This window comes from Populus trichocarpa, chromosome 12 (genome assembly GCF_000002775.5).
Source record: "Populus trichocarpa isolate Nisqually-1 chromosome 12, P.trichocarpa_v4.1, whole genome shotgun sequence".
NCBI lineage: Eukaryota > Viridiplantae > Streptophyta > Magnoliopsida > Malpighiales > Salicaceae > Populus > Populus trichocarpa.
In genome coordinates, this window is record NC_037296.2 from 8,967,744 (window position 1) to 8,990,871 (window position 23,128).

At 31.9% G+C, this 23,128-nt stretch overlaps 2 protein-coding genes across 3 annotated transcripts; one reads left to right on the forward strand and one right to left on the reverse strand.

Annotated features, from left to right (window-relative positions):
* Positions 1–1,027: 1,027 nt before the first annotated feature.
* LOC7483295 (GDSL esterase/lipase At1g74460) lies at positions 1,028–12,418 on the reverse strand. Of its 2 annotated transcripts, none has more exons than XM_052445870.1 (5): positions 12,058–12,418; positions 11,711–11,841; positions 11,353–11,592; positions 10,971–11,220; positions 1,028–1,406 (listed from the first exon to the last, which is right to left on the reverse strand). In XM_052445870.1, exons 1-5 carry the CDS (start codon positions 12,296–12,298, stop codon positions 1,135–1,137), a joined length of 1,134 nt encoding a protein of 377 aa, XP_052301830.1. In that variant the 5' UTR covers positions 12,299–12,418; the 3' UTR covers positions 1,028–1,134. The 2 variants fall into 2 exon arrangements, with proteins under 2 accessions (XP_052301830.1, XP_024437982.1); XM_024582214.2 differs by lacking the exon at positions 1,028–1,406 and adding an exon at positions 9,653–10,031 and having other exon boundaries at positions 12,058–12,417.
* Positions 12,419–19,438: 7,020 nt separating this feature from the next.
* Positions 19,439–21,928, forward strand: LOC7484745 (geranylgeranyl diphosphate reductase, chloroplastic). The gene is made up of 2 exons (XM_002317943.4): positions 19,439–20,223; positions 20,950–21,928. Exons 1-2 carry the CDS (start codon positions 19,513–19,515, stop codon positions 21,649–21,651), a joined length of 1,413 nt encoding a protein of 470 aa, XP_002317979.3. The 5' UTR covers positions 19,439–19,512; the 3' UTR covers positions 21,652–21,928.
* Positions 21,929–23,128: the final 1,200 nt, after the last annotated feature.

Genomic DNA, 23,128 nt, shown 5'->3' on the forward strand with positions numbered 1-23,128 from the left:
CATCACGTGAGTCTTTCTATAGACACATGTGATCTTTTTATATGGAATTTCCATGCAGTTCAGTTCAATGTACATGTCATATGATAAACACCTACATATAAGTTTTACGGATCCCTTATACTTCAGCTTATGAGAGAAACTGTTTCCTTTCATAAAAAAAAGAACATAATTTATATTAGTCTTAATAGCTCTAATTAATATCGAGTTTTAATAAAGTATTAACCAGGAACATTTAGAAACAATGCTTGATACAATAAGAATCTCATAATTATAACAACTTTATAATTTTCTTTGCAAATCTTTTCTATCCTAATAACTTTATCTTTACTCTAGATTCATTAATCAAATATTAAATTCATTAATTAAATATTTGATGAATATATAAACAAATCTTTTATTAAAATTAAATATATTTACATAAATAAAGTTAATGTCATGTATAACTAACCAATTAGCTATATAGCATATATACTAACTGTTAGTTTTAATATGTCTTATAACTAATCGGTTGGTTATATGTGATGTTATTATATTTATGTGAATACATATTTATTATTAATAAAAAAATTAATTTATCTTTAATAGTTATATAATATTATATTCTATATTATAGTGATTCTTTTCTTCTTGTTCTTTTTTTGATGGGTAGAGAGCGCCACCCAACACATCACAAACCAATTTGAGCCTTCCTGGCTATTATACTTGATACTTTATTTATTAAAAATAAAAAGAAAAGAAAATTGGATATATATATATATATATATATATATATATATATATATATATATATATTGAGATTTTTTTACGATTAAAATAAATATCTTAAATAATAAACATTTGATTCTTAAGTATCTAATGAAAAGCTAATAAGTTACTCGTTAACATGATGGTATATGAATACAAGTATTAAATTCATATTTTTTAGTGTTTTTTTAATAATTTTAATATACTAAGATTAACAATAAAAACAAATTTAAAAAACTTATTTTAATATTTTTTTAAAAAAAAAAACACATAACATCTCACATTACAATAACAAACACTCATTCAATCTTATTAATAATTATTGAATGTACGATAAATTCGCAGCAATAATAAAATAAATTAAAAAGAGAAAGAAAACACAGTGATATTTTATCCCACAGGTGACGGGGCAATAACAGGTGACGGGGCAGTAACAGGCGATGGTGCTGAGGGTGGTGGAGCATTCGTGCCGTCGACACGAGTAAATCCGAATTTCTTGATAAGTTCATTTGCAATCAACTCATTTGCGCTGTCTGATGGATGGTATTCGTCCCAAAACACGTACTTGCTTCTATCCTCGCACAGCGTTGATGCCGGAAGACATGTAAGAGCAGGTCGTATTTGCCCAAAGGAGCAGCATGGCGAGTCCGCGTTGTCAAATCCTACAAACATGAAACTCAGAACTTGTCATGTAAAACGTCCGAAGCTACTCTTTTCTAATTTCCTCACTGTCTTGTCTTTAAAGCTTCGTTGCTGCAATGGCAGCCAGCTCTCAAGACAATTAATGAACTAGGTTTAAATTTGTCGAGACCAGTTTATTTAGTTTTAGTGTAATATAACAAGATTATCATCTATTATATAATTCAAAAACTAATAGATTAATTTCTTTATATAAAATGCATAAATAAAATCAGCCAACCCGTTTATATTAATATATGTTTCCACTTCACTTTAACTTTGATATATAGTGATTAATTAATATCTACGTAAATCAAATATCAAATTTTATAGTATGTTTTTGTTGAATATAATGGATTACGGAATTTAATTAATAGTTCATTGCATTTACAATTTATATGTTCAGATGAGTAATTTTAAATAGAATCGAAATGTCATGGACGACGTTATGATTAATTGTAATAATTCATTATATTACAAGCATTAAATATTATACTAAAACATTATACTAAACCTGATAAACTCAACATAGCCACAACAAGGAGAGAAAAAAAACAGTACAACAAATATAGTTTAGCAATAAAAAAGACAAATAGCAAAGCTTAGTCCTAAGGTTCCCAGTGGAGTCGCCATTCTGTCGCACCCGACATCGCGGCGGCCTTAAAAATTAAATCTTCGGAAAAGAACGGATTTCTGGCATCCTGTTCTTTAATGGGGAATGATCTTTGTTTAAGGAGTCGCCACCTAGTATTATGGTCACTAGGAACCCTAACTGGTCAACAGAGATTCTATGGTTCGGGACTGGTTACGTAAAAGGGAAGATATGTCGCACCCGACATCGCGGCGGCCTTAAAAATTAAATCTTCGGAAAAGAACGGATTTCTGGCATCCTGTTCTTTAATGGGGAATGGTCTTTGTTTAAGGAGTCGCCACCTAGTATTATGGTCACTAGGAACCCTAACTGGTCAACAGAGATTCTATGGTTCGGGACTGGTTACGTAAAAGGGAAGATATTATCACCCCTTAAACGTCCTGCCTAAGGCAGGCTGCATTGCTAGTTTCGTCTTAAATTGCTAAATGTTTATTAGTTTATGCTATGAAAATTTGCTTATAATATTCCTGACTCTGGCGCCAGTGAATATTCAACTACGAATATTTCCAACTCTGGCGTTGGTAAATATTACGTAGCTATAAAATAAATTAGATCAATATTTTATTTTATTCCCGACTCTGGCGCCAGTGAATAAATAAATAATAATAAATTTATTTTTTACAAATGCAAATTTTTTTTATATTTCTAGCTAAATAAAATAAAATACAACGAATAAAAATAATATAAATTTAAACCGGTATTTTTATTCCTGACTCTGGCGTCAGTGAATAAACCAATAAATTTACATTATTTTTATTCATGCATACACATTTTTATTTTTTTATTTTTCTGTTTTTTTTTATTTTTTTCTAGGACTAAACTTCACACGTGCATGCACAAACCGGTAAGTAGAGAATTAAATTGGCCTATGTACAGTACCCATGCAATTATAATTGCAAAGCAAAGGGAAATGAAGAACTTACCTGATGCAGGGAGGTGAAGTTGAAGACAGTAGCTTGCTTTGGATCCCTCGGTTCCTCCTCCCTCCTCTGCTTCTACTCATCTTTCACTTTCTTGGGTCGCCTGTTCTCTCCCTATAATTGTCTCTGTGTTTATATTCTTCGTTTGGCCCCCCTGTGTTGTCCCTCATGTTTTGTTCTCTGGTTTCCTTTGTCCGTCCACTGGTTTTCTCGGTTTTCTTGGTTTTCTCGGTTTTCTTCCGCTTCCCTTCTTTCTCCTCTGTTTTGGTCCTCTATTGTGGTTCTCCTCTGGAGAGCTCAGGTTCTGGTGCAGTTGTTGCTGAAGATGGAGACCTGGCCTACTCGGAGTGCTGGACCGAAGAAAGGAAGCTTACTGCTGTGGCTGTGGTCCACAGCTGCTGAAAACAACAGCTAACACACAGGAGACGAATAGGCAGCTGTTATTCGCATTGCTGAAGGAGAGCCGTCGTTTGGCGAGGGTCACGATGCTTTGGAGAACGAGTGGAACAGAAAGAAGTCGCGCTGGTGGACTGCTGGCGGAACTGTCAGCCTGAGGAAGAAGTAACTCGTAGACTCGATGAGATGCTGTTGTTGACGTGAGGAAGAGCTGACGATTTGGTTCGTTGCACTGTAAGGGGGCATTCCCTTTCGGCTACCATGGCTGGGAATGTCGTTGTTGCTCAGAGGAGAGGCCAAGGCTGGCGTGGTGGCAGTTTTGGTCTCAAGCTAGAGAGGAAAAGAAAAGCCACGGAGGGCTTGTTCTGGCTTTTTTTTTGTGACTGGGGGAAGAAGAGGAGTAAAGAAGCTGGGGGAGGGGGCAGCGGCAGCTAGTCTAGGATTTGGCCGCGCCCCTTTTTTTTTTTTTAAATGTCTTTTTTATAATTTTTTTTGTAGGGTTTTGAGTAATGGCCTTCTCCTGAGTTTTCTTCTCTTTTAGGGTTTCTCTCTAATCCTCTCTCTTTTTCCTTTTTTTTTTTTTATACCCTGAGATCTGTATTTATAGTGCCAGAGTCCCTTCGCTTGTGAGAAACCAAGTTTCAATCAAGCTCATTCTCTTTTTTGAAGTTTGAATTTGATTAAGAATCAAATTTGAAAGCGGATAACTATCATTATCTTAAAGACAAGGACTATCTCGAAGATAAAGATTATCTTGAAGATAGGGATTATCTTGAAGATAAAGATAGAATGATAAAAGCACATTGTAGTCCTTAATTTTCACGGAAGTTTGACAAATCACACTTTTCATCGAAATAAATCTCTGATCTTTTAATTTTTCATTTTAAACCCTGTAAAAATTAAATTAAAAGTCAAAGGGCCAAAATTGGGTTATGACAAGCAGGATCTTGATATTGGATAATTTTATCTTAATAATTAAATGAACTTGAGATTGATAACATGGAAGTGAGCAATCCATGAACTTTATCTCTTGAGATATATACAGAACAACCACTATTTAAGTATCATATATTTTTATTTATTGTTTTCAATGTTGTATGTATTAGTCTTTTTCTTTATTACCTACTAATTTTTTATTTTTGTTTTAGTATAATTTTTAAACTCTTGAATTTTTTCACAACCTTAGTACTTATCAAGTTTTGTGTTTTTTATAGCACACAATTGATTTAATACTAGGTTACTCTCTTAGCCACCTTTTTTTACATCCTAGTAAAAAATTTTATATATAATTAATTTTATAAACTAATTAGTTTTCTAAATTTAAAAAACTCTATATTAACTAAAAGTAGGGATTATATATCTTCTAACCTTAAACTTTTCTCATCAAGTAGCCTTACCTATACTCATCCATACAGGATGATTAATTCCATTAACACAACAGTTTTTTCATTAAATATTTTATCAGATGTTATTTTAATATTTGTAAATCTAAAAATTATTTCACGGAAGCCATATCTCTTCTAAGTATATTACTCTCTTGGGGTGTCATGACATTATAGAGACCACCCAAAAATTTGAGCAATCCATCTGTAGGCTTCTCTTTTAGGTATATTACACAATTACACTCTTGAGGTGTCATGACATTAAATTGACCACCCAAAAATTAAAGGATATCACAGGAACCCTTTTTCCAACCTAAATGGCGGGGGTGATTTTAAAAAAGGGAGGGCATTTTGGATACAAAATAGGATTTCTGTAATATTTTTCTTTTTTAAACGTAGAGGGGTTTCATGTAAAATCTTCAAACTTCTATGTGGACTCTATAATTCTGCAATACCTCAGGGGCTTATTGTAATTTGCGTTTTATTTTTTGTTGCTTTTATCTTTAGTGGGATTTTAATATTGGATAGTTTTGTCTTAACTGTTAAATGAACATTTAATATTTGATAACATGGCATTAATCTATTTACTCCCGTTTGTATTTCCTCTTTGAATTGTCATGCATCTTACACCTCTTGAGAAAACTGGTGACCTTTCAAGCTGGAAGTAAGCTACTCCTGTGAAGTTCTTGTAGAGCAAGAAGTGGGAAATTTCAAGCAAAGAAGGAATGATGTATATCAGGAGGAACCAGAGTCCATGAAGAACAAGAAGCATCCAGGGACTCGTCATTTCAATACCTGGATCATGTGCGAACATATCCTACCTTTATGTTTGGTGGATCAGTAGGATCACGTGTTGTCACTGTGGCATTTCTTCGAAACTAAACATTAGCTTTCTGTCATGGGTGGAGGCACTGGGAGGTTTTGTTGTGGTTCGAGCTTTTGATATGTGTGTGTGTGTGTGTGTGTGAGAGAGAGAGAGAGAGAGGAGGGGAAGTAATATTTTTTGAGAAAGGTCGATGCTGAAATGAATTATTGAATCCAATGTTTGATCGAGAAATGATGAGATTCAACGAAACCAATACATTTTCATGTTTTTGTTAGGATGCCCGTTGAATTTGTTTATGTTAGCGATCAGGCAACTATATATGCTTCAATATTTTCTGGCTTTTAACTTCTTCTTTTGCGAATTAATTGAAAAGGCCCAAAACTCAAGTGTTTGGTTAATATATTTTTAAAACGACAAAATGTAAGCTTCAATGGTAGAAAATTGTCATGTGTTTTATTTTGCAACTAGATTGGTGGCTTAGGATATTGACGGTTTTTCATTTTATCCTACCATCTCATTCATTTTATCCTACCATCTAATTGTTGCTGCTAATAACAAATGATTTTTATTTTCATAAAAACTTTATACAAATACAATTAATTTGTATAGAATATAAGAGAGAGAAAATTCAAGGCAAATCAAACTAGTTTCTTTGAAATATCATGCAAATTAAAAAAATATTTAAAAAACAGTAGTAAAAAAACAAAAATAATTCAATAGAAACAATTAAAGTAAAGGGATAAAAGAAATTAAAAAAAAAATAGAAAGAAGCTAGACGTTGACGGGCCAAGTTCACATTCCTAACATTAATTAAAAAGCCTAGATGCATCTGTATTTTTTTTAGATTTTACCTCAGGACTGCCCCCTTTTTTTTATTAAGTAGGCACAAGTCATCTTTAGTGACAAACAACCTGTCGCCAACTACTCAAAATCCAACCATTATTGCGGTTGCCGGAAAATCAAAGGGGAGGGGGTTTTGACCTAAACATTTATTTTCCAACCAATTTTCACCTAAAAACACCATAAAAACCTCTATAAACTACACACCAACTCAAACACTCCAAAAATACTAAAGAAAATATATAAATCATTCGAATTAAAAAACAAAAGCTAAACAGAACTTGATCTATATTTTTAGGCATGTTTATAGAAAAACAACCACATCCATTGAACTTTTTGTTATTGAATAAAACCTATTGACACTAAGAATAACAAGTTTGTTGTTGAAAAATGGTAATTCACCAACTTTCTCTCTCATTCACTGTTTTCAAGGAACTTTCTTTTTTCTTTTTCAAATTCAAGGACTAAAATGTAAAAAAATAAACTTTCAAACCAAAATTAAAATCGTAAAAACTAAAGGGACTGCAAAGTAAAAAGAGAGAGTAAGTGGACCAAACAAAACTTTTCTAGCAAATTTGAGATTGTCAATGAGATTTCTTCTAATTTTATACTTTAATCCTTTTTTGTTGAATTTGTTATTTCCTTAACAAATTTTAGTAAATTGATCATTAATTTTGACATGGAAGGCTAGAATTAAAATAAAATTTGTGAATGAAAATGAAAAAAAATAGCTATTGTGGATTCATATAGTATTTTATCTTAACCTTTTAATATATTTTATAGCTGTAATTTTTCTTACGATTCTTAACCTTCTGTTTAGAGATTTAATTATTATAAAGAAATGATATTTTTATTTTATTGATTACTAAAGTGCTCAAAAGCCGAGCGAAACTAACTAGAAGATCAACATAAGAATTTGACTCCATGTAAGCATGGACCCCTTTCATGTCCCATTCCTTGTATTAAAAAAAAATCTAAACCACCTAGGAAATCCACTATTACAATTATTACAATTATTGGAGATTCAAAATCAATTGCACTATGGATTTCTGTATTTTTTTTTATTTGATCCTTGTGTTGATCTCCTTCATATGTGAACTAGGTATTTTATTTTCATTTTCTCTCTATAGACTTCTTGCCTAGTTAGAAAACAATACAACATTGAGTTTGCGTTCCATCATGCAAAAAATCAAACGGGTTTTCTATTTTCAAAGAGATTTAAACTAGAGGGAATGGAATTGACATCAAGAAAAAAAATAAAAAGGTTGTAATGGAAGAAGAGAAAAACATATTGCAGAATCCAAGGGAGGAAGAGAGAGTAAGGAAGAAAACAGAGGGAAGAAATAACCATTTCATGCATCACGATGTGGATAATTATCGTACACCACACTTATGGAGGACGGGGACATAAAGATGATTCTATACACCATACAAAATCGCATTTAGAGGCGATAGATGACCATATACGCCACTCAAAGCGACGACATTTTTCTTACTCGCTTATGTATGCCAACCTTTCTTTTTAAAAAAAAAAAACTTTAGTCTCTACTTCAATAAAAATCTTAAACTAAGCCCCAAATATCATTTAAACCATTCAATTTAATCTCTAATTCATTAATAACTCTTCAATTAGGTCTTGATTTTCATTCAATTAAATCCCTAATTCGATAATAAATCTTCAGTTAGGGTCCAAATGTTATCCTCACCAAGCCAATCCCTTTTCTTTCAATTTAGCCCTTTAGTCTTTATTAAATCCTCTATTTAATACCGATTTTCCTTTGATTAAAGCACAAATAAGGCACATGAAGTGTTCAAATAGGGAAAGGAAAAGGAAAGAAATAGTTGCCCGACCAAGTTAGTGCACTATAATCTATCAGTGATTCCGTTAGTTATTCTAACGGTGAATTGGTCACGTCACTGTACGGAGATCCCGGTTTGAATCATTCGGTCATTCCTTCGGTAAAATCACTTGCAAAAACTTCCACGCCATCGAACCATTTTTTTTAATTCATCTAGGGTGATAAATCCTTTATTGATTACTCAAACACTTTCATATAGTTCATATTATACCCAATATATGCTCGTTTGTTACCCTTAATTAGAACAACGTGTAACAGAATCAAAGCATAACATTCTCTATATAAGATAACTTAGTGATCTTAAGTATAAAAATCACTTATACAACCATCACGTGAGTCTTTCTATAGACACATGTGATCTTTTTATATGGAATTTCCATGCAGTTCAGTTCAATGTACATGTCATATGATAAACACCTACATATAAGTTTTACGGATCCCTTATACTTCAGCTTATGAGAGAAACTGTTTCCTTTCATAAAAAAAAGAACATAATTTATATTAGTCTTAATAGCTCTAATTAATATCGAGTTTTAATAAAGTATTAACCAGGAACATTTAGAAACAATGCTTGATACAATAAGAATCTCATAATTATAACAACTTTATAATTTTCTTTGCAAATCTTTTCTATCCTAATAACTTTATCTTTACTCTAGATTCATTAATCAAATATTAAATTCATTAATTAAATATTTGATGAATATATAAACAAATCTTTTATTAAAATTAAATATATTTACATAAATAAAGTTAATGTCATGTATAACTAACCAATTAGCTATATAGCATATATACTAACTGTTAGTTTTAATATGTCTTATAACTAATCGGTTGGTTATATGTGATGTTATTATATTTATGTGAATACATATTTATTATTAATAAAAAAATTAATTTATCTTTAATAGTTATATAATATTATATTCTATATTATAGTGATTCTTTTCTTCTTGTTCTTTTTTTGATGGGTAGAGAGCGCCACCCAACACATCACAAACCAATTTGAGCCTTCCTGGCTATTATACTTGATACTTTATTTATTAAAAATAAAAAGAAAAGAAAATTGGATATATATATATATATATATATATATATATATATATATATATATATATATTGAGATTTTTTTACGATTAAAATAAATATCTTAAATAATAAACATTTGATTCTTAAGTATCTAATGAAAAGCTAATAAGTTACTCGTTAACATGATGGTATATGAATACAAGTATTAAATTCATATTTTTTAGTGTTTTTTTAATAATTTTAATATACTAAGATTAACAATAAAAACAAATTTAAAAAACTTATTTTAATATTTTTTTAAAAAAAAAAACACATAACATCTCACATTACAATAACAAACACTCATTCAATCTTATTAATAATTATTGAATGTACGATAAATTCGCAGCAATAATAAAATAAATTAAAAAGAGAAAGAAAACACAGTGATATTTTATCCCACAGGTGACGGGGCAATAACAGGTGACGGGGCAGTAACAGGCGATGGTGCTGAGGGTGGTGGAGCATTCGTGCCGTCGACACGAGTAAATCCGAATTTCTTGATAAGTTCATTTGCAATCAACTCATTTGCGCTGTCTGATGGATGGTATTCGTCCCAAAACACGTACTTGCTTCTATCCTCGCACAGCGTTGATGCCGGAAGACATGTAAGAGCAGGTCGTATTTGCCCAAAGGAGCAGCATGGCGAGTCCGCGTTGTCAAATCCTACAAACATGAAACTCAGAACTTGTCATGTAAAACGTCCGAAGCTACTCTTTTCTAATTTCCTCACTGTCTTGTCTTTAAAGCTTCGTTGCTGCAATGGCAGCCAGCTCTCAAGACAATTAATGAACTAGGTTTAAATTTGTCGAGACCAGTTTATTTAGTTTTAGTGTAATATAACAAGATTATCATCTATTATATAATTCAAAAACTAATAGATTAATTTCTTTATATAAAATGCATAAATAAAATCAGCCAACCCGTTTATATTAATATATGTTTCCACTTCACTTTAACTTTGATATATAGTGATTAATTAATATCTACGTAAATCAAATATCAAATTTTATAGTATGTTTTTGTTGAATATAATGGATTACGGAATTTAATTAATAGTTCATTGCATTTACAATTTATATGTTCAGATGAGTAATTTTAAATAGAATCGAAATGTCATGGACGACGTTATGATTAATTGTAATAATTCATTATATTACAAGCATTAAATATTATACTAAAACATTATACTAAATTAGCACATGATTAATTAGAGCAATCAATCATGCAAGAATCTAGTTGCTAAAAAAATTCATTACAAAGAATAAACTTTATTTTATACCAAAATTAAAGAACTTTCAAATAAGTATCAATTTGGAAATTGCTACAACATGTTCAGGATGGCCTCTGTGGTATTTTTCTAAGAAAAGGCTGAGTAGTTTATTATACATTTTACCGATTTAATTATCTTTCTAAACTCGTCGTTGGATTAATTATCCAAAATAACGAATCTTCGTTAGACTCGTCAGGATTGATTTTTAAAAAAGAGTAATTAATGAACAACTTCAGATCGTAGCAGCATAAAGATAATTTAGATACCTGCCTGCTACGACTGGCAGAGTAAAATTGAGTTGAGCTAGAGAGAAAGGGATGAAGCACACGCACCGTATTTGGTTGGATTGCTGATGACATCGTTAACAACATCATAAGCTTCTCCAAATTTGAAGCTAGCGTTTACAAGTTTGGTGGACAGATTATCTAATAACTTGCTTGAAGCTCTATTGAAAGCAATAGCTAGTTTGTTTGTTTTCTCTTGACATTTTCCGGTTGTGCTCAGGACCCTTTGGAGAGGGATGCAGCCCATTGGTCCCAGCCCGAAAACCATCAGCTTCCGTGCTCCGAAGCTATGCAATTTCTGTACAAGATTAACATAATTAAGTACCCTTTGAAACTGAAAGACAGATGAGGATATATCTTCTTAATTTTCACAAGTATTCTCTCTGATTCTTAAAATTCAAATCAAACACGTTTGGAGCACTCAACTTACTCTTAGCTGCCCTTCAAGAGTTTCCATTAAATAATCAATGAAAGACTGATCATTGTACTTCCATGAATCGCTGTAAACTGGCATCAAATAATTGTTGATGAAGTCATTGCTTCCTAATGCAACCACATATTGGGATTCTTTGAAAAACTCGTCTGATTTTTCTTTCCCAATTTTGCTTATTATCATCTGCTGCGTTCCTTGAAATAACTCAATTTGCTTATTGAGAGAAAGCCTCTGAATCTGTCAAAATTAAGTTATATGGATTTAAATATTTGCAAGTCTTAATTAGGGCTAGCGTGTGTGTTTGTGTGTGTGTATATAAACATATATATACACTCCTGGTAATTGATTAACTTACAAAGTAGCCACCAGTTTCATTCAAAATGCCACCACCTCCAGATGCATAGTTTACACCATTTTCCAGGATCAAATTTTCGGTTAAAGATGGGCTTAGAAAAGCAGGTGGTCTCGGTAGCCCAGTATTGTCACCTATGCCATATATATATATATACACGAATTATTATCAGGGAACTATATATTATGAGTAAACTGAAAGAAAACACTTCTTTCTAGCTTAATTCGATCAATGACAAGAAATTCTAATATATAGCTGCAGTATCTAATCATTAAATGATTGCGCGCTGGCATACTGCTTAATAAAGTATATATTTGGCATGCATGCATGGTGAGCTCTTTTGACGTTACCTATTATATCAGCAACCGTCCGCCCATTGGTGAACCTGCCGTTAGGCAGTCCATTGCCAAAATCTATACCATACCATGGCAAGCTCGCCTGAGCAAGACTCCTACTCAGGTACATGTTGTTGCCGACATCCGAGAGTGAATCTCCGAAAATGAACTGCACAATCTTGCATTCACCTCCATCAATCGTAACTCCGAGGACAGCCACCACCACCCATATCGCTAAGGCAACCTCGAACTTCATTTCTTCACAGAGCTAAGGCAACCTCGAGTAATTACTGGTGTCTTTCCCGGTTCTTCAGATTATTATGATTTGAAATATCACCATGCAGGGTTTGATTTAAACAAATGCCAGAGTGAGATGCTAAAGATTTTGTGCAAGGCGTTGTAACTACTGAGGATATCTTGTGAGTCAGAGGGTAGATATTGTTTGATGAACAAATTGTTACACTGACCCAAACCTACTACAACGACCACGTACTCCTTGGAGTTCTGGTTTGTTACAACTTACATCGCCATCAGAAGCTGTTCTCTCTCTTATTATATGACACGTGTACTTTAATTAATGGTGGCTTCTGGATACCCATGTCATGTCTTGAAGCCCTTAAAATGCCTCTCTGGTTGGTCAATTATTATATTGTCCTTCGTTAAAAACAAAAGGGCAAGGGAGTCCTTTTCTTTTCGGACACGCCGACTAAAACCAACATTAAATTAAATTAATTCTGAAGGGTGTAGTTTAATTGATCAGGTCTTGAGTTTACTCTTTAAAGATTACTAGTTCGAGTCTCACAAACCTCAAAACCACTGGAAACTTATATAATCGTTAACTTTAGGACCCGTGGGATTAGTCGAGGTATGCGTAAGTTAGTCCGAACACCCACATTAATCCAAAAAAAAAAAAAACCTTTCATCGGCTATAAGCTTTTCTTTTTCTTTTGATGAAGCAAGATAAATTCATAGATATGTAAATTAAACATATTTATTATCGAAACTAGAAAACGTGTGTATTTGAAGTTTTAGATGTAGAAGAAAGGAATTAAGATTATTAATCGAATAGTTGTTGAGAATTTATTTTTAGGTTTAAAAAACACACCACACCTACAACAAGACGCCTTGGTGAGCGAGCGTGTAGGTGTGTTTTTGGTGGAAAATAAACCAAAATAAAAGGTTTTCGAAATTCAACAACACCGCTAGATTATGAAGGAATGAAGAATAAGGAACCGTGGACGATGCATCATTTTTGTCGTTCAAAAGCTCTCTCTTTTTTTATTAATTTTTCTTCAAGTTCGGGCCTGATGTACTACAGCCCATGCGGGTGCAGACCTTCTACCAAGCCTAATAACGTGTTTATGCTGGTTCTTTTTCTCTTTTTTTTTTTTTTATAAATACCTTTTTTCCAATATATTTTTATTTTTTTTATAAAGGAAGATTACTAAAACAAATTATAAATTTGTCTAAATTTTGTTTCCTTTATCTTCATACCTTTTCTTTTCACTTATTTCTTCGTGGTAACAGAATTAAATGAAAAGTTTATAAACACAATGACTAGGACAACTAATTAAATATAATAAATAAAAACAACAACAACAATAATAAATTATTATTTATCATTTATTTGAATAAAATATTGATATTAATAATTATATATTTTTTAATAATACAATATGGATGCATTTATATCCCATAAATAAAAAACTATTAATGTAAATATACAATAAAGACTGTTTAATAAGTAATTGTTTATTAAAGGGGGAAAATAGGAAAACATACTAGAAAAAATACAAAAGAAAGTAACATTTTTTTTAATTAGAGGGTATATTATAAGAAAATATTCTTCTAGTTCTTTTGTTTTGTTTCTTTTTTTATGTTCATTTGATTTTTTTAATGTTAAAAGAATACATAAAGATAGGGAAATACATCTTCTCATATAAAATTTCAATTATTTTTTTTAATTTATGTTCGTCGATACAAGTTATATGAAATTATATAAGGTACATTGTTATTTATTTAATTAAAAATATATTAATTTGTTGGAAATGATGATATGGTGAGCTATCTAGAATATTTGTGTAATATAAGATCGATATAAGAAAATAAGAAGAGAGACAAAAGGTAAAACATAAAATATAAAATAATATATTATTCATTTTATATTTTTTGGGAGTATATTTTAGTTTTTTTCTTGTTAATCGATACTTTTCCAATACATAGAGCAGTTTATCTTAGTGTCGGATCATGCCAAAAAAAAAAAAAAGAAGCATATAATATTTTGCATATTTATAAGTAGAGAATCCTTGTAATTTCTAAAACTTATTCACAATTAAATCACACTTATTAATCATTTCATTTTAATTTTTAATTAATGGTTCTTTTGTGTGTAACCCATTATATTCCCTAATAATTTAGCTCAAATATAAATCACAACCCGAAATAAAATAGAGTTAAATAAATTAATTTAGTATCAATTAAAAAACTGATTGATTTATATTTAAAGATCTAGCACAATGTAAAGCAGCCTATCATGATCCCTTAATGATTAGGAAAGTCATAAGTGGTTTGACTTAGTCTTTCAGTAACCAATTTCTCAGTATAATTATTATTTTTTCATCAACAATGTTTTGATTTAGATATTATAACATGAATTGTGTATACTATGTCTAATCATATTTGTTCTTAACACCATATTCATTAATTTTTTGAATAAGATTTAAACCCTTTTTATTCAAATCTCATTTCACATATGCAAAAATTTACAATCAATATTAGTTTAAAACATATGGAATATTTTTCCTTAATTCATATAAAGTGATGAATCCTCTCTTAATTACTCAAATACCTTCATATAGTTTTTATTATGCTCAATATCTGCTCGTTTGTTTCACTTGATTAGAACGTCATGTACTAGGATGGAAGCATAACATTCGCTATATAAGATAACTTAATAATTTCATATCTAAGGATCACTTACAGAACCGTCACGTGAGCCTTTTTCATAGACATAGGTGATATCTCTATATAGAATTTTCATGCGGGCCAGTTTAGTGTCCATTTTATTTGACAAACACTTACATGTTAGTTCTAGATATCCCTCGTACCTCAATTTAAGAGTATAATTGCTTCCTTTCATGGTGAAAAAAATATAATATAAATCAGTCTTAACAACTCTAATTAATATTCAATCTTAATATAGCATTGACCAAGAATATTTAGGAACAATGCTTAAATGCCATAAGATTCTTATAATTTACTTTTATAATTTACTTTGCAAAGCATTTTTGCCCAAAAACTTTATCTTTACTCTAGATTTATTAATCAAATATTTAATAAATATCAAAAATAAATAAAATATATATTAAAAAGAAATATGTTTTCATGAATAAAATCAATATCACGTGTACTATAGAACATATCCACTAATATATGAGTATAATTTTGGGCAATAATTTTCAAGATTGTTGCTACAACTATCACATGTGTGGCATGACCTAACCATACGCCTCACCCCCACCATTTGATCTTCAACTTTGAACTTTTCAACTTTTCTTCCAATCTCTGGCACTTATCCCACAATTTCATGCATGCATTGCCAATTTAATTAACCTCTCAAGCATGAATGCATGCACAAGACGTATAATAATGGAAGGGCGCCTTCTAGGATTACCACATGTGACATGCCCACGGACATGAGAGTAGGTGGAAGCACCCAACTCATTCTTGTCCATAAGAGGGTCTTAGAAACATTCCTCCATTTCCTTTTTTCTTTAAATCGTAATGCTAATTATTTTTGCATCGTTTAGTTTTCTTAGAGAATCGGTTCCTGTTACTTCTTTTTTCATTGCTATTTCATTCCAATTCATTTACTTTTTATAAAGCTTTGGCATATTCTAGAAAAATTACAAGAAAACCGGATTATGAATTTGATTAATTTATCTGTAATTTGGCCTTTATAAATATATGCAATGTTTTTGATCTATGACTTGATATGTTTATGTATTTTGATTTTTCTTTTTTCTTTTTTATAATTGATTGGATGGCTGTATTGTAGTTCCTGTAGCATGGGAAGCTAGAAAGCCACCGGTGATGGAGCAAGTGGAGGTGGCACCTCCTCCGGCTATGGAGGTTCGTTTGAAGATCCTCTTCACTTCTCTCTACCATACTGATGCGAAGTCAAGGTACGTGATTGCATTTTCGATTTTGAGAAATTAATTAATACTTAATCATGCATGTGATCATGGAAATGCCGATATTGATATTGGTGTAGCCATCGATGTTATTAATTATTCATAACTTGAAATAGTTAATCAAATTCAATATCCCTCATATTTCAGGATGATCATATCGATGTTAGTAAATCTTATTGACATCATTAGCCTTTCATTCTCAAAGCGAACTAATCAAATATAGAAAAATGCCGATATCAATGAAACTCATTGGTATCATTAACTATTTCCAACTAGAATAGTTAATCAAGTCTATTTTTATTTCTTATTCATTTCATTAGATGCTTCTCTTTTGGCAACATTTATATATATAAAATCCAAAAATTAAACAAGCTTTCATAATTATGTAGATTTAAGAAAGATATGGGTGATATGCAAAAGTTTGGCTCGTGCTCCCTTGCTGTTATTATGCAGCTCCTGTGATCCCTCATGTATTCACAGGTATACCATATTAATTCATATTCAAGTTATATTTCTTTTAATAACAATAAAATCAGCAATTATTGACTTCCCTTCAACAATTTATTCCTTCACATTTGTGTTTTCCATTACATCCCTTAAGATCATTGTTTTTTTTTATTTAATCATAAATAACATTACAAATCTCGTTTCCGAACATGGCTTATTTTCTTTGAACGTTAAAACCTAGAATTACATATTTTTTTTGAAGGGAAATAAACCCAATTCTGCCCCTAACGCATCTAAATTACCCGTTTTAGCAACTTGTCGAAATTGTCAACAGGGATGGCAACCCGATCTCTCCTTAGAGTTTTATCTATATCTGGAGTTCTAGGACTCCAAATTAGGCAAGGCCAGTCTCATTGGAAAACTAACATCCTTGGCTATAACATCTATGAAATAACCTTTCCCAAATTCTATCATTTTTAGGCTCGAATCCCCTATGAAAGTTAGGAAGATGAATTTGTCCAGTTTCATCAATGTTTTAAATGTACCCTCAAATATTCCCATTTTCCACTCTCCCTCCAAAACAATCATTTTTTTTTACATTATAAACAACACATGACAAGCAATTTATAAAGAAGATCATAAATTATTCTCTTTCAATTCACCCACTAATAGCCGGCCACCTTTGCTTCTTTAACTGTTGAATTTTTTTCTTTGGTATCTTTACATAATTTCACATTCAAGACAATCTTCAATACTTTAATTAATTCAATTCCACACGATTCTATATTTTCTCAAAATTCTACTCAAGAACTCTAACTCAAATTCAAGATTAACTCAAATTCCACACCAATTCCTAATCGAATTCAAATTGGCTTACATAATCAAGTTTAGGGCACCTTACCTGATGATAAATTGGACTTCAATCCTTAACCAGTTGAAAAATTTCGACGACTCCCTTTTTGCACATCAGCTGGCCCTCACTCTCTCCCTCTCTCCCCACAATTTTCTTCATTTGTTTCTTGTTAATTTCCTTGCATAATGATGTTTTCCTTACCAATTGATCCAAGCCTCGTGTAAACTTATCAAATTTTGGTGTTTTGCTCTTAATTTTTTATGGAAAAATCAAATTTCTCTTCTCCCTTTTATCGTTGCTACAACTGACCTTAAAGATAAGAAAAGGGGATATTTATAATCTCATTTTTTTTTATTTTACATTTGACCCCACTTACTTAAGTGTTTTATTTTTTACCCCTTTCTTTCTTTCTTTTATTATTTGAGTTACACCCCTTTTTTATCTTTTATAATTTCATCCCTCAAAATTTGAATTTAATTTTTTTTTCCTTACATTTAACCTTACCCTCTTTATCTTCAAGTTAATTAAAACTATTTTTTTTATATTTCAAAATATCTTACTCGGGAAATTCATACCAGAAAATTTTTTGATCCCCAATTTATTTAATTTGTACATTAATTATCTCATTTTCTTTCTTTTATCTATATTATTTGTAATTTATGTAAAAGTTTATTCTCAGGGTTTACACTATTCATTACTCATTGGGTAAGATAACCATTCAAAAAAGACCAACCGGTCCGGGCGGGTCGACGCGGCATCTATTGGGTTCAGATTAAATTGCAATCCCTAATGTTAAGGGATGAAATTGAAAACAAACCAGAATTAGGAAAATGCTAAAAATAAAATAAATAACTATTAAAAGAATGAAGACTAAATTTGAAAAAAAAATAAGAACAAAATTTGAAATTAAAACTAAATGAAATCAAATGATAAGGATGAAATTGGAAGAAAAAATTAACCTACAAAAGATTTTGAAAAAATATAGATGCAAATAAAAAGAATGAGAATCACATTGTATAAACAAAGCAAATGAAAGGAAACTTGTGTACTTTGTCTAAGAGATGAGAGAGAAAATGAAAAGTAGAAGAAAAAAGTCTATCAAAGCCACACCATTTATCCTTCATTATCATGTTTGCCACCATTGAAAAGCTCATGATGTGCTGCTTTAAACATCACCATTAAAGGTGATGTTTAACGGAGGGAGGAGCCTATACATGCAACTCAAAAAGCGAGAGTTTTTCTAATTTGTTGGCGTGTGTACTACACATATCAACAACCTTTTCTTTTCAAATATATTATATATATATTAAAAAAATCCAACCACCCCTAACTCTAACCAACAATTACAAAAAAAAAAAATACTAAAGAAAAGTGATGAAAGACCCTAGACCCAAATAAAAGAAAAAAAACAAATTATAAGAGTATTCAAGTAATTAAATTGTTAAAAAAAAATTACAAAACCAAAAACATAGATTGTATTTTAAAAAAAAAAGATAAATTGATAATTTAATTATTCAATAAAAATATAAAAAGATTAATTTACTCCAAATAATAAATTGATAATATCATTTTAACCCGTGAAAAGACTTTTTTTTTCTTTCCTATCTCAAAACTCAGCCTTTTTCATACAAATATGTTGGGCAAAATTATTAGTGCATTGTAATAATCCACGTTGCACTCAGTCTTGGTTTACATTGAAAGGCTGAGTTTATTCTATTTTTTAATAATAATATAATTAAATTATTAAGAACATCCCCCGAAATCTACATGCAATATCCATATCCAATCTATACCATTCACTTTGTTAATCCAACAGCCAGCGTCTCCTCATATCCAAAACCTTATCCACCAGAAATCTTGAAACTCGTACAAGAATTACTAAGAAAATCCAAGTACGTACCAACGCTTAAGTCATCAGAAAAGATGAACAATATATTTTAAAAGGCTCAAACCACTCTCAAACCCAACCGTAACAAAATGGCTTCTTCCATTGTCTTCAAATCCTTCACCGGACTCCGGCACTCCTCCCAGGAACATCCCAAAGTACTCCATTCCCACACAAACCCCATATCCTCTTTCTCATACCGCCGCTTTCGAATCACAGCCAGCAAGTCTAGTCCGAAGCTCCAAAACCGCAACCTCCGAGTAGCCGTCATCGGCGGCGGTCCTGCCGGTGGTGCCGCTGCAGAAACATTAGCCAAAGGAGGCATTGAAACATACCTCATCGAACGAAAGCTGGACAACTGCAAGCCATGCGGTGGTGCCATCCCTTTGTGCATGGTGGGTGAGTTCGACCTCCCACTGGACATTATAGATCGGAGAGTGACCAAGATGAAGATGATCTCTCCTTCTAATGTGGCCGTTGATATTGGACGAACTTTGAAGCCTCACGAGTACATTGGCATGGTGAGGCGTGAGGTGCTTGATGCTTACTTGAGAGAAAGAGCATCAACGAATGGGGCTAAAGTGATAAATGGTTTGTTCTTGAAAATGGACATTCCTAAAAAAGGTAGTGAAAATATTAATTCACCCTATGTCTTGCATTATACTGAGTATGATGGGAAGAAAGGTGGAACTGGAGAGAGGAAAACTTTGGAGGTTGATGTGGTTATTGGAGCTGATGGGGCAAATTCGCGTGTTGCCAAGTCCATTGATGCTGGTGATTATGACTACGCTATTGCTTTTCAGGTATAGTTAATTGCTAATGTTAAATATTTCTCATTAATTGCTTGATATTTCTACTGTAAATTTATATGCTTTTGGTAACATCTTCCTTCACACACTGCTTTAATGAGATCAGTTATGTTCTGTTCAGTTGTGAATTGCCTTGAAGGCGTTGCTTAAAACTTTTATCCAAATGTGGAAGATGTTGATTTCACATTCCTACAGTAAAAAATAATGTAAATTATATATTGAAATTTCATTTAATAACTTCAATTTTAAGATTTTGGGTTAATTAATAGCATAAAGTAAATTGAGTTTATATAAATTACATGAGGTATCATCATTGTTCTTGCTCTTGTTTTTTTCTGTTGATCAACTGCATTGGAGAGTCCTTGGATCTCACAATAATATGGTACAATATTGAATTTCATCAGTGGATTGACGAATATATATATAAAATCATAGCTGCCATGAATACTGTAGTCATGCAGCTGAAATTTTGGTGCTCGTTTGCCATATAGCTAATCTTATTATTATTATTATAGCCCGGATGAATTATTACTATATTCTCTCAACTGTTTCTGTAAATAAACATTTTAGATAAAATGTTTACATAGCTTCTGACATACAGGGCATTTTTTATGCTTCCACAGTTGGATTTTGCTCAAAGATTATTGTATTGAACTCACGAATCCTCCTCTGTTGATGCTCTTGAATTCTTTTTAATCTTTCCCCACCTCATATTTTCAGGAGAGAATAAAAATCCCCAGTGATAAAATGGTGTACTATGAGAATTTAGCTGAGATGTATGTTGGTGACGATGTATCACCAGATTTCTACGGGTGGGTCTTCCCCAAATGTGACCATGTTGCTGTTGGAACTGGCACGGTGACACACAAAGGTGACATAAAAAAATTTCAACTAGCCACAAGAAACAGAGCCAGGGACAAGATCCTTGGTGGTAAGATTATACGAGTGGAAGCACACCCAATACCAGAACACCCCCGGCCTCGCAGATTATCAGGGAGGGTAGCGTTAGTGGGTGATGCAGCTGGGTATGTAACCAAATGCTCCGGTGAGGGTATCTATTTCGCAGCTAAAAGTGGTAGAATGTGCGCGGAGGCAATAGTTGAGGGTTCTGGAAATGGCAAGAGGATGGTGGATGAAAGTGACCTGAGGAAATATCTGGAGAAATGGGACAAGACATACTGGCCTACATACAAGGTGTTGGATGTGTTGCAGAAAGTTTTCTATAGATCAAACCCAGCTAGAGAAGCTTTTGTGGAGATGTGCGCGGATGAGTACGTGCAAAAGATGACATTTGATAGCTATTTGTACAAGAGGGTAGTGCCTGGGAACCCCTTGGAGGATTTGAAGTTAGCTGTGAATACCATTGGGAGCTTGGTGAGGGCTAACGCACTCAGAAGGGAAATGGACAAGCTTAGTGCATGAGAGATGAAGAACCATGCCGTTAAGACGCCTGGTTCTTCCCCCACATCGACTTCCATGAGAGACAAGCTTGGATTAATGTGTCTCTCCTCGAACTTATGCAAGATGATATTTGTAATTGCGCACAAGTAATTTGCGATATTTGTTAACCTTGTAGACTGCACTAGTTTTGTGATGTCAGGAGGATTGATGTTTCGATGTTGGGAAGGGCTCTGAGCTTGAGAAAACATTTTTCAATTTGCATGCCTAAGTGCATATTAATATTTTAAATTATTTGCTAGTGTTTGTTTTCATAGAAATATTTTGAAGTTTATTGTCGTCACTCTCATTTCATTTTTTTTTTTAATTGTTTCTAAATATATATCTTGCAACATTTATTATAGAACACGTAATGAGTGTTATATTTAATCTGGGTTATTGGTTTTCTCATCTTTTTCCATAATCCAATAAGCCATCAGCATTTACAATCACACATTTTCTTCTTTTAATTGGTCGTTTATTTAGATAAAAGCACCTAATGCCTTCTTACACTCTATAAGCTTGTTTGAGATTTGGATACCTTTTCTATCCCGAGGAACTATTAGTATTTTCTTTTCTACAATAAGTAAATGTTCTCCTTTTATTAGGGTAGTTTTTGTTTTGTACCATTCTCTCGTTGCTTTTGTTAGAGATTTAATGCCAACTTCTTCTCCTATAAAATAACAAACGACAACTTGGGATTGTTACAGTAATTGTTTTTTTTATCCAAGCTTTTTAGATGTTGGTCTACAACGATAGATATCTTTATATTATTGTTGTAGTTATTGATTGATCTTTATCCTTACATTGGTAGTATGTTGAGGTGTTCTTCTTTTAATTAGAGGTCCTTATTTCTGTATTCTTATGTCTTCTTAATATGTCATGGTCTGTTAGAACCTCTTAAGATGGAGATGGAGTAGAGATAATAACTCGTTTTGTCATTACCTTTTTCTACCAAGATTTTTGTTTGTGTTGTGATCTTCTTTTAATAGATATTAATTTATAATCAACATTGTTGTTTTGCATAAGAGTACAAGAGATCTAGTGTTAATTTTAAAGACTATGCGATTGTTAATATCATGTTTCTATGAGTCATGCCCCTTACAATACTTTTCCCCCTTAATCTTGTAGCAGTAGTGAAGATGTGATTGTTAATAAGCTTAGTTTACCTCAATAAATCAATTGGTTAAATATTTCTTCACCTGTTTTTGATGTCAAAAGAATACCGTTTGTTTTTTAAAACTTTTTTATTAGTCTTTGCATCTTTGCTATCAAGTTTAGTGGTCTATTTAGATTTTTTTTAATATTGTAATCTTAAATAATCTTACATCTTTTATTTTTTAGATCGATATAAGCTATTTTTGGACCTCTTCATCAGATTATGAATCGATCAATAGTGTGCACTTATGATATTGTCTTAATAACCAACATGGTATATTCCTTTTAATGCTTCTTTTTTTGT

Coding starts and splice junctions, on each gene's coding strand:
- LOC7483295 (XM_052445870.1), bottom strand. CDS start 12,298: ATGAAGTTCGAGGTTGCCTTAGCGATATGGGTGGTGGTGGCTGTCCTC. Junction 11,842..12,057: donor GACGGTTGCTGATATAATAG/GTAACGTCAAAA, acceptor TATATGGCATAG/GTGACAATACTGGGCTACCG. Junction 11,221..11,352: donor CTCTTGAAGGGCAGCTAAGA/GTAAGTTGAGTG, acceptor AATCTTGTACAG/AAATTGCATAGCTTCGGAGC.
- LOC7484745 (XM_002317943.4), top strand. CDS start 19,513: ATGGCTTCTTCCATTGTCTTCAAATCCTTCACCGGACTCCGGCACTCC. Junction 20,224..20,949: donor ACTACGCTATTGCTTTTCAG/GTATAGTTAATT, acceptor TCATATTTTCAG/GAGAGAATAAAAATCCCCAG.